General features: G+C 34.4%; 2 protein-coding genes across 3 annotated transcripts; one reads left to right on the top strand and one right to left on the bottom strand.

Annotated features, from left to right (window-relative positions):
• Positions 1-4662: 4662 nt before the first annotated feature.
• On the bottom strand, positions 4663-6671 carry LOC120149614 (pentatricopeptide repeat-containing protein At1g09900-like). 2 transcript variants are annotated; one of them, XM_039162344.1, is made up of 2 exons: positions 6266-6442; positions 4663-6200 (listed from the first exon to the last, which is right to left on the bottom strand). In XM_039162344.1, exons 1-2 carry the CDS (start codon positions 6354-6356, stop codon positions 4756-4758), a joined length of 1536 nt encoding a protein of 511 aa, XP_039018275.1. In that variant the 5' UTR covers positions 6357-6442; the 3' UTR covers positions 4663-4755. The 2 variants fall into 2 exon arrangements, with proteins under 2 accessions (XP_039018275.1, XP_039018274.1); XM_039162343.1 differs by having other exon boundaries at positions 4673-6671.
• Positions 6672-7232: 561 nt separating this feature from the next.
• On the top strand, positions 7233-11631 carry LOC120149602 (conserved oligomeric Golgi complex subunit 8-like). The gene is made up of 12 exons (XM_039162331.1): positions 7233-7514; positions 7584-7736; positions 8346-8494; positions 8584-8661; positions 8744-8837; positions 8919-8993; positions 9115-9411; positions 9827-9894; positions 9975-10029; positions 10178-10316; positions 10928-11112; positions 11217-11631. The coding sequence occupies exons 1-12, from the start codon at positions 7365-7367 to the stop codon at positions 11517-11519; spliced, it is 1746 nt and encodes a 581-aa protein (XP_039018262.1). The 5' UTR covers positions 7233-7364; the 3' UTR covers positions 11520-11631.
• The last annotated feature ends 243 nt before the right edge of the window (positions 11632-11874 follow it).

The raw sequence follows: 11874 nt of genomic DNA, 5'->3' as shown, positions 1-11874 counted from the left end.
TATCGTTTTCCTCCCATCATCATCATTATTATCATTATTAGTGTTGTTATTATTATTATATTATTATTATTATTATTATTATTATTATTTATTATTACTATTACTATTACTATTATTATTATTATTATTATTATTATTATGATTACTATTATTATTTTTGTTGTTATTATTATTACTATTATAAGTATTATATTATTACTATTACTATTACTATTACTATTACTATTACTATTACTATTACTATTACTATTACTATTACTATTACTATTACTATTACTATTACTATTACTATTACTATTACTATTACTATTACTATTACTATTATTATTACTATTACTATTATTATTATTATTATTATTATGATTACTATTACTATTGTTATTATTATTATTATTATTGTTATTATTATTATTATTATCATCGTTGTAATTTGTGATAGTCAATATTAATGCTTTTATTTTGTAGCACTTATTTTACAGAAAAAAATAACATTTCAGATAAGAACAAATGAGAAGAAAAAGTAATTTTCGAGAATAAAAAAAAACTAAATTGATAGAATTTTTAAAAATAAAATGTTATATTTATTGAATTCTTTTGAATTAGGACTAAATTGATATAATGTGTATATTTTGGAAACGAAAACTATAAATGTCACATTAGACTTTCGTTTCAATCTAAAAGAAAAAAATGACTTGTTTATAATAATATTTTAATTGAGTGACTAAATAGTATTTTTTTTAAAATCATGACATGTTTGTAACTGAATTAATAATTAAGTGACTTGAAATACAATCTACTCTTATTTTTCACCCTAAGAAAGCAAACACAATAGTCAATATGACAAAGATATATGACTTGACGTCCTTTTCTTGAAATAATGTAACCAATAAATCTACTACTCCACATAATTCATACCGGATCCTTATTATAAAATCTTTTATTTTTGTCCTCATCGACTATCTACAGTTTTCATCAGGCCCAAAATACGCCTAGTTGTATTATCATATTTTAATTTAACATATATTTATTTTTATAATATTATTAATTAATTATTATATTAATACCATTAATTATTTTAATGAAAATATTAATGTAGAACTTTTAAAGAATATTTCGTCCAACCAACGAGATTAGTTCAAGTTACAAGCAGCCCCATATCATTTAAGCGAATTTCAAACTCTAGGTCTTGTATATGCAAAAAATTCCCACTAAAAAAATTTACCCACTAAAATTAGACAATCGATATATTAATCATAATGAAGTCCTAAAACAAAAGGAAGTACAACCAAAAGAAATATACCGTCCAATACTCTAAAAATTCATTTCACTAAAATGAGTTGCAAAGGGTGTTTGAAGAAAATTTGTGCTTGTAACATTTTAATCGAAATAGAAAAGGTACTAACTAATGATATTGTAAAATAAGAAAATTATATCAAATCAAAGCATATGATAATTTTTTTTTATTAATGTGAAGTAAATACGAGCGAATATCTGTTCAAAGATAATTTTCAATCATATAATATTGAACGCTCATATCTTGACTTTTCTGATGCTCAAACCCATTATCTTAAAGAATAACAACAATTCATTTACAACCGAGGTCGTTTGATTCGCGCTATATGATAAAATTTTAAATTTAGATATAATAAAGAATTTAAAATTATAATTTGACCATGAAATTATGAACATTGATAATTTGACAAGAGAAGGTTTTGTTAGTTGATTGGTTAAAAACAGGCCCTAGATTTTTGTACTTTTCCGTATAATTGAAATTTAATCGTTGTGCTTTTATTTTTAAATATTTAATTTATTTATTTTTCAATTTTAAAAATTTAAACCTAATTATTGGTTTTGTTAAGAAAATTATTAATTTTTTTATGTCTCTTTTAATAGTATATGGTAATTATAAGATATACTCATAATATTTTTAATATATTGACAACACTTGTATACTATATAGATGAAAACTGCTTGAAACTAGGTGGTTTGATAAAAAAAATATTCTTTTACTTGACGTGACTATGAAATAGTAGTCGTATAGAAAGAAAAAAAATACTATTGTGATGGACTTAAATTTAATAGAAGAGAATACATATTTTAATCTAGATAATTTTAGGATAAATTATGTATTTAGTCATCTAATTATTACTTTGATCTCGTTTTGATCATACAATTATCATTTTTTTTAAAATTATATTTAAAATTATATTTTAGTTCCATTTTGATCATTCGTTGTTAAAACATTAATAATGACATTGATGTGTTACCATAAGATAATGCCACATCGTAATTAAAAAAATAAAAAAATATTGTCACATTAGTAGTTTTGTTTAATTTTTAATTATGGGTGATCAATACAAAAAAACACAATGTTGGGTTTGATTTTAAAAACAAGTTGTTGATAGAAACAAAACACAAAAATAATTAGATGACTAAATACGTAGTTTATCCTAATCTTTATGGTGAAGACGACATAACTTGATCAAGGCTTCCAAAAGGTGTGTATCTTTAAGCAAATGTCATGTCCTTACTACCAATTGTGTCTTTCAATTCACAACGGTCAATAATTGCCCTTTCCCACGTATATTTAAACAAATGTGAAACAATGGCTCTTAGTTTCAATTTTCATTTGTTTCTCTAAAATCCTCTCTCCCTTCATATGGTGGCGCTTCCTTTCTGACGCCATCAACGAAGGCCAAACTTTTTAAGTTCTTCAAGGTATGACGGATCCAAACATTGATCATTTCTATAACACCCCATATGCAGATTACTTTATGAACATACTCAACAACTTGAACCCTCGGTTGACTCATGAAAACAATGATGTCATTGGTATTGGTTCATCACAAGTTCCGGAACTTTGGAATTTTCAAAATAACCCAGATTTGTTGTATTCTCCATTGAATTCATTCGGATTCAATGGGGAAACTAGTACTCGAATTGAAACAAATTTGGGAAATGAGATTCAGGAACCTGCTTTATTGCCATTTCCAAGCACCATTGAATCCAGGGATTTGCAGTATTCTCCATTGAACCCGTTTGGGATTAATGGGGGAACTGGTAAAGAAATTCAGGAACTGATTTTATTACCGTCTTCGAACAATGGTGCCACTGATGTTGATAATCTTTTAATGGATCTATTTCTTGAGAATCCTCGACCCGATCCTTCAATGATTAAGTGGAGAATGAGTAATCAAAGTGAAACAAACTTGGGAAACGAAATCGAGGAACCCTTTTCATTTCCCTCTTTAATGCCTCCGGTTTCAGGGTTTATCTGTAATGAAAAAACCAATAATCAAACAAGGACAGACTTGGTGCCAAGTCTACAAGTTCAGTTCGATTGTCATTTTTGCGAAATACTGCGAGAAATCGTTCATATCGACGGTTCGTTTTCATGTCTGGCTATTAGCAGCGATTTATGATTTTTTTATGATAATATTTTGTTTTTTAGTTATAGGTAGAAATGTAACGAAACTTGAGATACACGGAAGATTTCCTGGATTTTTATTTCATGCTATTCTTGATGTTCAACAAAGCAACGGAGCAGTATCTCGTGAAATGTTCGAGTAAGTTTTAATTTAATGTTGTAATTTGATTAAAATATAAAACTTAGTTAGATTAAATAAAAAAACTCCATTTTTTTATTTGCAATAGTTTCTACGATAAAAGCTTTGAGGAAGTGAAGCAGTTTCTGGCACAGTATTGCATGAAGCGGAAGGAAGAAGGATATACAATGATGAAAGACCCAAAGTCAAGTTTCTTTGAAGCACTAACTGTAGGTTTTGATTGGTATGAAAAAGTGGCTAATGGGGCTCAGCCAGGTATCCTACTCTTCTTGGAATTTAACGTTTATGTTTGAGACATAAGTGCATTGAATTACATTAGGTAAGATCTTCTGAACTTGTTTTGCAGGCGGTAATGGCCAGGTTGAGGCAGCCAACAACAAGAATCCAATTTCCTTGGCAGAAAAGGTATTCGAAACCGTTGAGTTTGTCATTGAATTCAATTCGGAAATTAGCCTCTCTAACTTGTATAATGTAATGATAGAGAAAGAAAGTGAAAGAGACAACAATAAAAGATTTATCAGATTATTTTCTTCTTACAAGAAGGGAGGCAGCGAAGAAAATGGGATTATCAGAAACAGCAATTCACAATATATGGTGCAAAGGCCATGGAGGTGTGAAGAAAAGGTGGCCATTTCGAAAGGTTTGTTTTCATCCCTATTATGTCTCTCTTCTTTCAAATTTAAAATACTAACATATTATGCATGAAATTCAGATGCAGAGCAAAGTGAAGGCAATCATGAAATTGAAAGAGTTATTGAAATCAGAGGATCCACGCGTAAGAGATGGTGCCAGAGATGATATCCGAAGGAAGGAAGAAGAGCTAGCCAAATATTATAAGGAAGCAAAACCCAATCCACGGTTACTTGTTACATCTTGAGAAACTTTTGGTGTGATCTTGAGACTGGAAATTTTGTTTTGGTGTGATTTGTGGTGTTTTTATATAAGTTTTGCATGGAATTGAAATAACCTCTTTTTTTTGTAATTAATTCTTTCGAAATTTAAAAAATGGGCATGATAATTAGAAAGCATTTATAAGCTTAAAGAGTGACGTAGCAGATGACGGGTAGAAAGGGTAAACATGGCTATCTACCAAAATTGCACTTAACAGGGAGAGTAGCATATATAGACGAAAATTGACCTTTTGCCACCCGAGGAAGAACAAAATAAACGCATGCATATGCACCATAGTCTACATCTTGACAGCAACCTGTTCTGCTGAACTTTTCTTCACAACTCCTCTATAGCACAACTCGTTTAGTAACTCCAACGCCTCATTAGCGAAGCCTTCGTATGCCATGCCTTCAATGAGAATAGTGTATGTAGATTCAGTAGGTTTACATCCCCTCATCACCATATAAGCCAAAAAGTCGATAGCTCGATCAGTCTGCCTTGCCTTACAAAGGCCTAACATGATGGAGTTATAGGTTATGGCATTTGGCCTAACACCCATTCTCTCAAAGTCGTGAAAAAACTTTATTGCATCATCAACCTTTCCTTCCCTACTAAGTCCTCCAACAAGTGTAGAGTAGGTAATTATATCAGGCTTTAGACCCTTGGCACGCATCTCATCCAAAAGTTTTATCGCTTGATCTGTTTTCCCGACCTTTGAGAGCCCGTCGATCACAGTATTGTAAGTGATTAAAACAGGCGAGCAACCCCTGTTACTTAGCTGATTGAGTATCTCAACTGCCACATCGACCTTCCCATCTTTGCATAATGCTGTGAGCAAAGTGTTATAGGTCACAATGTCAGGGTAGCAACCTCTAGACACCATTATCTCCAAATACTCGATTGCCCTCTCCATCTTCTTTTCCTTGCAGAACCCATGGAGCAATGGATTATAACTCAAGGAATTAGGAGTACAGCCATGTTTGTGCATCTTCTCCAATATGTCGATTGCTCGGCCCAGTAAACCTTTTCGGCATAAGAAATTAATCAGTATATTGAATGTAACAACACTAGGGGAACAACCTTTACGAAGCATATCACCTAACAATTTCTCTGCATCCATCCACCTACCGGTACTACACATGCTACGCAAAATAATATTATGAGTAATCACATTGGGTTGGCACCCATATGATGGCATGCTATTCAAGAACTTGATTGCTTCATCCAATCTCCCTTCCTTACAAATCCCATTGACCAGAACATTATAAGTAACTACATCCGGTATACATCCTCGACTCCTCATCTCATCCAAGAGCTTCATAGCTTGTGCAACGCCACTCTCCTTGCAAGTCACTTCAATCAAAATCGTATATGTAATCACATCTGGATAACATTCTTTCTTCAATTGTCGATCCAAGACTTCCATCGCTTGCTTCAACTTCCCACTATCACACAGGCTACGCAAGATCGTATTATACGTAACAACATCAGGAGCAACGCTCATCCGATCCAGAACTTGTAAAGCATTACCAATCTCCCCTGCCTTGCAATACCCACTAATCAACACATTGTAAGTTATGACATCAGGAACAGCCCCCGAATCTTCGATAATCTCCATAACCCGGGTAGCTTTTCTAGTCTTGCCTCTCTTACAAAATCCACGAATTAAACTAGTACAAGCTATAATATCAGGAATCTCACCATGATAAACCATGCCCTCGAGAAGCTTAAACCCTTCTTCCAATTCACCATTTCTAACAAATTTACGCAGTTGATTATTGCTACCAGATTCCTCAAAGCCATGAATGGAACTCGATGGACTAGACAAAACATGACCATTCCCAAAATCCCCTTGTTGGGAACTTTCATAACTTTGCAACCTACCATTAACACCGGCATTTTCAACCTTGGAAAAAGCAAGTACCTTACACCACCTTCGCAATTGGAACTGTAAAGGTTTACAGCCCAAAGAAACTTTCACATAACGAAAATTGTTAACCCTAGATTCTAAAAAGTTACAATTTCTTAGACACTCCCTGTGAAGGTAAGAACAAAACCCTTCATTGGCATGGTTCGCATACACAATCATATCCATACTTTACCAAAATAACCAATTATAAAAGTATTCAAAATGAGGCTTCTCTCTGGAGAGAGAGAGCTTACCTGGACATAAGCTTTTCTAAAGGGATAACTTGAGAGATGGGATAAGGTGCCGGAGTTGTTTGTGACTTTATCCAGTTTTGTTTTCTTATGGTTATGGTTTTTACGAAATATCTACAGTGGAAGGCATAGAGGGAAGTAGCTGTTTGAGGCTAATTTGTGGGGTTTTTTTTTGTTTGAAAGTGGAGGGCTTTGTATTTAGGGTTTATGGGCCAAATATGAAACCCACGGACTCTTCGCTCTTTATGCGATTTATTATAAATTTGTTGCGATAGTTTAAATCATAATGACTGGTGGTATTGTATTTGTTTCTTAAGAATTTTCTTTAAAAAGATAGTATTCGTGCGGACGTATCGAAGACACGTATTATCACGACCACAACCACGAGACGAGACGAGTCTGGTCGTGATCGTGGTAATACTTGTTTTTAATACGTTCGCGCGAATACTATATTTTTAAAAAAAATTCTTAAAAAATAAATACGATACCATCAGTCGTTGTGATTTTGACCGCAACGAATTTGAAATAACATACGGCATTTTCTTAAATCTGTGTATAGAGTTAAAATAACTTTACCTCAAATATGTATGTACTTGTAAAATAACTCACCCTCAGTGTTTCAGATCCAGAAAACCGAAGCTATCCTCAAAGCAGAAGGATAACAAAGTTTATTCAAATCCCCGTTAGATCAGATCTTGGATCTGATTCTCTCTCCGAAAGACGACCCAACTAAACGCTAATTTGACGATGATAATGGAACTAGAGAACGGACATGACTTCGTCTCCTCACCGGCGTCTCCGACCTCCGCCACGGCCAGTCTCTTCCCCCTCGCCTCTGTCTCTCAGCAGCCTTATGTCTCCGAGCTCCTCTCCTTCACTCTCGATCGCCTTCATAAGGTCCGTTTATTTTTATTTTTTTGTTTCTGTTTTTTTAGATTGAATCGTTTTTTTTCCCTGAACGGAAAGGAACCGGAGCTTCTTCAAGTCGATGCGGAAAGGATTCAGAGGCAAATGCAAGAAGTTGCGGTTGGTAATTACCGCGCTTTTATTTCTGCAGCTGATGCGTTGGTTGCAATCAAAGAGGAAGTATCTTCTATTGATAAGCATCTCGAATCTATGGTAATTACCTTTCTTATTCGTTCAAATTTAGGTTAAAATGCATGCAGCTTAATTCTTATAAACTTTATTTTCCTTTAATTTTTGTTACTCGAATCTGGGGACTAAAATTCAAGGAGATCCAACAATTGTTTTCAGGGAGCTTTGAACACTCTTTAATGTTTCACATGAAAATCTGTTGGAAATGTTTGGCTTTTGGATCATAAGGCAAACGGCTTACAGTTGATCTCTCCCAGTTTTATGAATTATTAGCACATGTAAACTCTTTTTTGCATCTGATGTGTTCACTTTCTCTGTGTGTATATACAAGAATCCATGAGCGGATAAAGAAGGTAAAACTCGTAAATGTTAATAGTCAATGGGATTTTGGCAAGGTTACTCTACTTTTAAAAGGTGGGTAACAATCTCATGGCAACCACAGAGTTAGAGAAGGAAAAAGTGGGAAACTTCTTATAAAAGACAAAAAGGATTGACCTTCTCTTTTACATGATTTGGGCATCATGTAAAGATGGAGAATTCATGATGCATTGATATTCTAATTTTTGTTTTTTGATCCTTAGAATTCTCAAATTCTTCTGCAGATATGCTAATATGCGGGGTTTATCTTTGCAGATTACTGAGATCCCAAGCCTGACATCTGGTTGCACAGAGTTCATTGAATCTGCAGAACAGATTTTGGAGAAGAGGAAGATGAACCAGACTCTGCTAGCAAATCACAGTACTTTGCTTGATTTGCTTGAAATTCCTCAGCTCATGGACACGTAAGTGTTTTGAATAAGTTATAAACGGTGAAGCACTAAGTAACATAGAATACATGCTTGAATGGATCATTAAATTCAATTTTCAACAGATGCGTAAGAAATGGAAATTATGATGAAGCTCTTGATTTAGAAGCCTTTGTCTGCAAACTCTCAACCATGCACCCCAAGTGAGTTAATCCCTATTATTTCCTTCATTATGAACCATTTGGAAGACAGTTGACTGAGGTATGCTTTCCCTCTGCTTGAAAGTATACCTGTCATTCAAGCACTGGCTGCAGAAGTTAGGCAGACAACCCAATCTCTTCTCTCTCAGCTTCTCCAAAAGCTTCGCTCAAATATTCAGGTATTTGTTTGGAAGGGGTTGAACAAATGCAGAATTTGATTTTAGTTGTGGTTTTAGTCAGCTAGTGGTCTATGTTTGCAGTTACCAGAATGCCTTCGGATTATCGGATATTTACGCCGAATAGGCGTATTTAGTGAGTATGAAATGCGGTTACAGGTAACATCGCAAAGCTAATTCATCCATTTCATCCCCACATTTTTATAATTGGGTTCACTCTCCCATCCCCTGTTCTCTTTTACTTTCTTTTCCCTTCTGATGACATTATTTAATGGTTCAGTTTTTGAGATGCCGAGAAACGTGGCTCACTGGGATTCTTGAGGATTTGGACCAGAGAAATGCTTATGAGTATCTAAAAGGGATGATAAGCTGTCACAGAATGCATCTTTTCGATGTTGTTAACCAATATCGAGCAATATTTGCTGACGATACATCTGCAAGTGAAGAAAATTATGACGGTGGGCTTCTTTTTAGTTGGGCCATGCATCAAATTACTTCACACCTTAAAACTCTTAAAGTCATGCTTCCAAAGATAACAGAAGGTGGATCGCTATCAAATATTCTGGACCAGTGTATGGTAAGTAAATTTTAAAATTGTAATATTTGCTAATATTCATGACTTCATTTCCTTAAAGTTATTATTCACTATTAAGTATAGTTGTTTCTTCATATAGTATATGCTATTGGAGAAGTATCATCAATCATTTGATTTTTAATCATTATGACAACTTGAAATTATCATAGCCTACAGAAGCCCGCAATCAAATTATTTTTGCATTTGAGCATCTGAAATATAGCCTGGTTTCAAATTTGCAATAATGCAGCTTTGCTTTTGTGTGTGTTTTTCCTATCAAATACCACTTCATTCAGAATGTAGATAATGGAAGAAAAGAAATATTGCTTCTAAGTGGCTACTATGGTCGTTCTTCTTGTGAAAGAAGAAACTATGTTGGATCCGATTTAATGATGCTTTTGATCTTTGTTGTTGACAGTATTGTGCAATGGGTCTTGGTTGGGTCGGATTGGATTTTCGAGGCTTGCTTCCTTCTCTTTTTGAAGAGTAAACACATTTTAATCTTTGTGTCGTTTCGTCTACTTTTTACCCATGTCATCGATTACATATACTTCACAACTTTACAGGGCGGTGCTCATTTTATTCTCTAAGAATATGAACACAGCAGTTGAAAACTTTCAGGTATGCAGGCAATGCACAAAATTAGGATTCTCCTTTTACTAGTCCTCAAATGGGTTAGTCGCCCAAGTGTTACAATTTGGGCCCAGCTTTTGCCTGAAGAAAGCAATCTACAACTTGGTGATTAGTAACTTGTTTTACTTGGCTCCAGTTAGTTTTGGATTCACATCGTTGGGTCCCATTGCCGGCAGTAGGCTTTTCAGCCACTAGCATCAGTGAAGAAAGTCAAGAGGATGTAACACCGCCATCTTATCTAATGGAGCATCCACCTCTTGCAGTATTTGTTAATGGTAAGTTTCACCTCTGACTGATGCAATACCTTTAAATTTGTTAAGATAGCTAGTTTGTTTGAAAACAAATGGTTTCAACAAACTATCAAAGGAATAAATGACACTAGAGCTGCCAAGGGAGTATGTTTAGGTTGCAGTACTCTTTCTAACTTATAAGTTTAAGCTTTTTTCATACCGGTTACTCTTGTTTTGAGTAAAACGGAAAAAGAGAACCTGTCTTATTTCTTGAGTTGAAGTTTTGATGGTTCAAAGTTTGGGTAAAACTATTGAGAGGAATAAATGACACTAGTGCTGTCATGAGGGTGCTGGTTAGGTTGTACTAAACAATCTGACTTTTAGGTGGAAACCATTTTCATTCTCAATATTCTTGTCTTGATTGTAAAGGCAAAAGAGAACTGATTTTTCTTTTCTTAAAGTTTTGGTGGCTCATTGTCGTCGGGTTTATAGAACTGGACTGTAAGGAATTGAGGTGTTTCCTGAGAAATCTGATTATTGCCACTGTTTCTTGCAAAACCACACTCATTATAGTTCTCATTCAATCCTTGAATTTTAATTGATTTTCTGCTTTCTACGACATCAACTTATCCGTCTCTTTGGTGATTTACTTTTAGGTGTTTCTGCCGCAATGAATGAACTGCGCCCTTGTGCCCCAGTAAGTTTGAAGAATGTTCTTGCTCAAGAATTAATTAAAGGATTGCAGGTTGTTTCTGACTCCCTACTGAGATACAATGCAACACGGATGCTCAGAGAAAACGAGTCCATGCTTTTCCTCTCTCTTTGCCGAGCATTCATCGAGGTGCATTCTAATGAGATCTGGCAGATTATATCTCGTGCAAGTTGTATTTATGAAGCATTTTTGACAAACTTTTCATGCACTAACAAACTTCCCTCATTTCTTAGGTTGTTTTCCCACATTGCGCGACATGCTTCGGTCGCTGTTATCCTGGTGGAGCCACTCTTATCATGGATGCAAAGAGTTTATATGAAGGAGTTGGTCGGCTGTTGACAATCTCTTCATTAAAGGAACCCCCTAAACCTGTTAGTAACGGAGAGGAGAAAACCACCTCCGAAAATGGCAACGTGCCTCAGCCTGCTGCGGTAGAAAATGGTGTTGAATCCACAGTTGATAATGCAGATGAGAAGGAACTGAAGAGCCCCACTCGGCATACTGATGAAAAGATTGATGAAGGATCCCAGGATTAGGAAGATCCATTCTCTAAACTTGGATTTGATTATATTACATGTAGAAAAATTGTTTTTTTTTTTGGTGGCGTAAAAGGTAAAATGAGAAAAATAAAGAGTATAATATTAAACTTGATGGAATGTGGAAAATTTTTGTTTTCAGCGGAGATGGTCCACAATATTTGAAACAGAAATCCTGTTAGCAATTTCTGTTCTTCACTCAACTGTGAAAGCATCAAATACAGCTTGCAAGACCGATTGTGTGTAAAGCATATACACAAGCAAATGAATTAAGACCGCATCATTTGATGTTGACTCATATTCGTACGGAGATGTAATCATCATTCAAACATTGAACAGGAGAATATTTTACGAA

This window comes from Hibiscus syriacus, unplaced genomic scaffold (genome assembly GCF_006381635.1).
Source record: "Hibiscus syriacus cultivar Baekdansim isolate YM2019G1 unplaced genomic scaffold, ASM638163v2 tig00111008_pilon, whole genome shotgun sequence".
In the NCBI taxonomy this organism is placed as follows: domain Eukaryota; kingdom Viridiplantae; phylum Streptophyta; class Magnoliopsida; order Malvales; family Malvaceae; genus Hibiscus; species Hibiscus syriacus.
This window is presented reverse-complemented; position numbering and strand designations above follow the sequence as displayed.

Excerpts from the sequence above, each read along its gene's own strand:
- LOC120149614 (XM_039162343.1), bottom strand. The coding sequence starts at position 6,552 with ATGGATATGATTGTGTATGCGAACCATGCCAATGAAGGGTTTTGTTCT.
- LOC120149602 (XM_039162331.1), top strand. The coding sequence starts at position 7,365 with ATGATAATGGAACTAGAGAACGGACATGACTTCGTCTCCTCACCGGCG. Across the intron at positions 7,737-8,345 it reads ATAAGCATCTCGAATCTATG|ATTACTGAGATCCCAAGCCT; the intron begins GTAATTACCTTT and ends TTATCTTTGCAG. Across the intron at positions 8,495-8,583 it reads ATTCCTCAGCTCATGGACAC|ATGCGTAAGAAATGGAAATT; the intron begins GTAAGTGTTTTG and ends AATTTTCAACAG.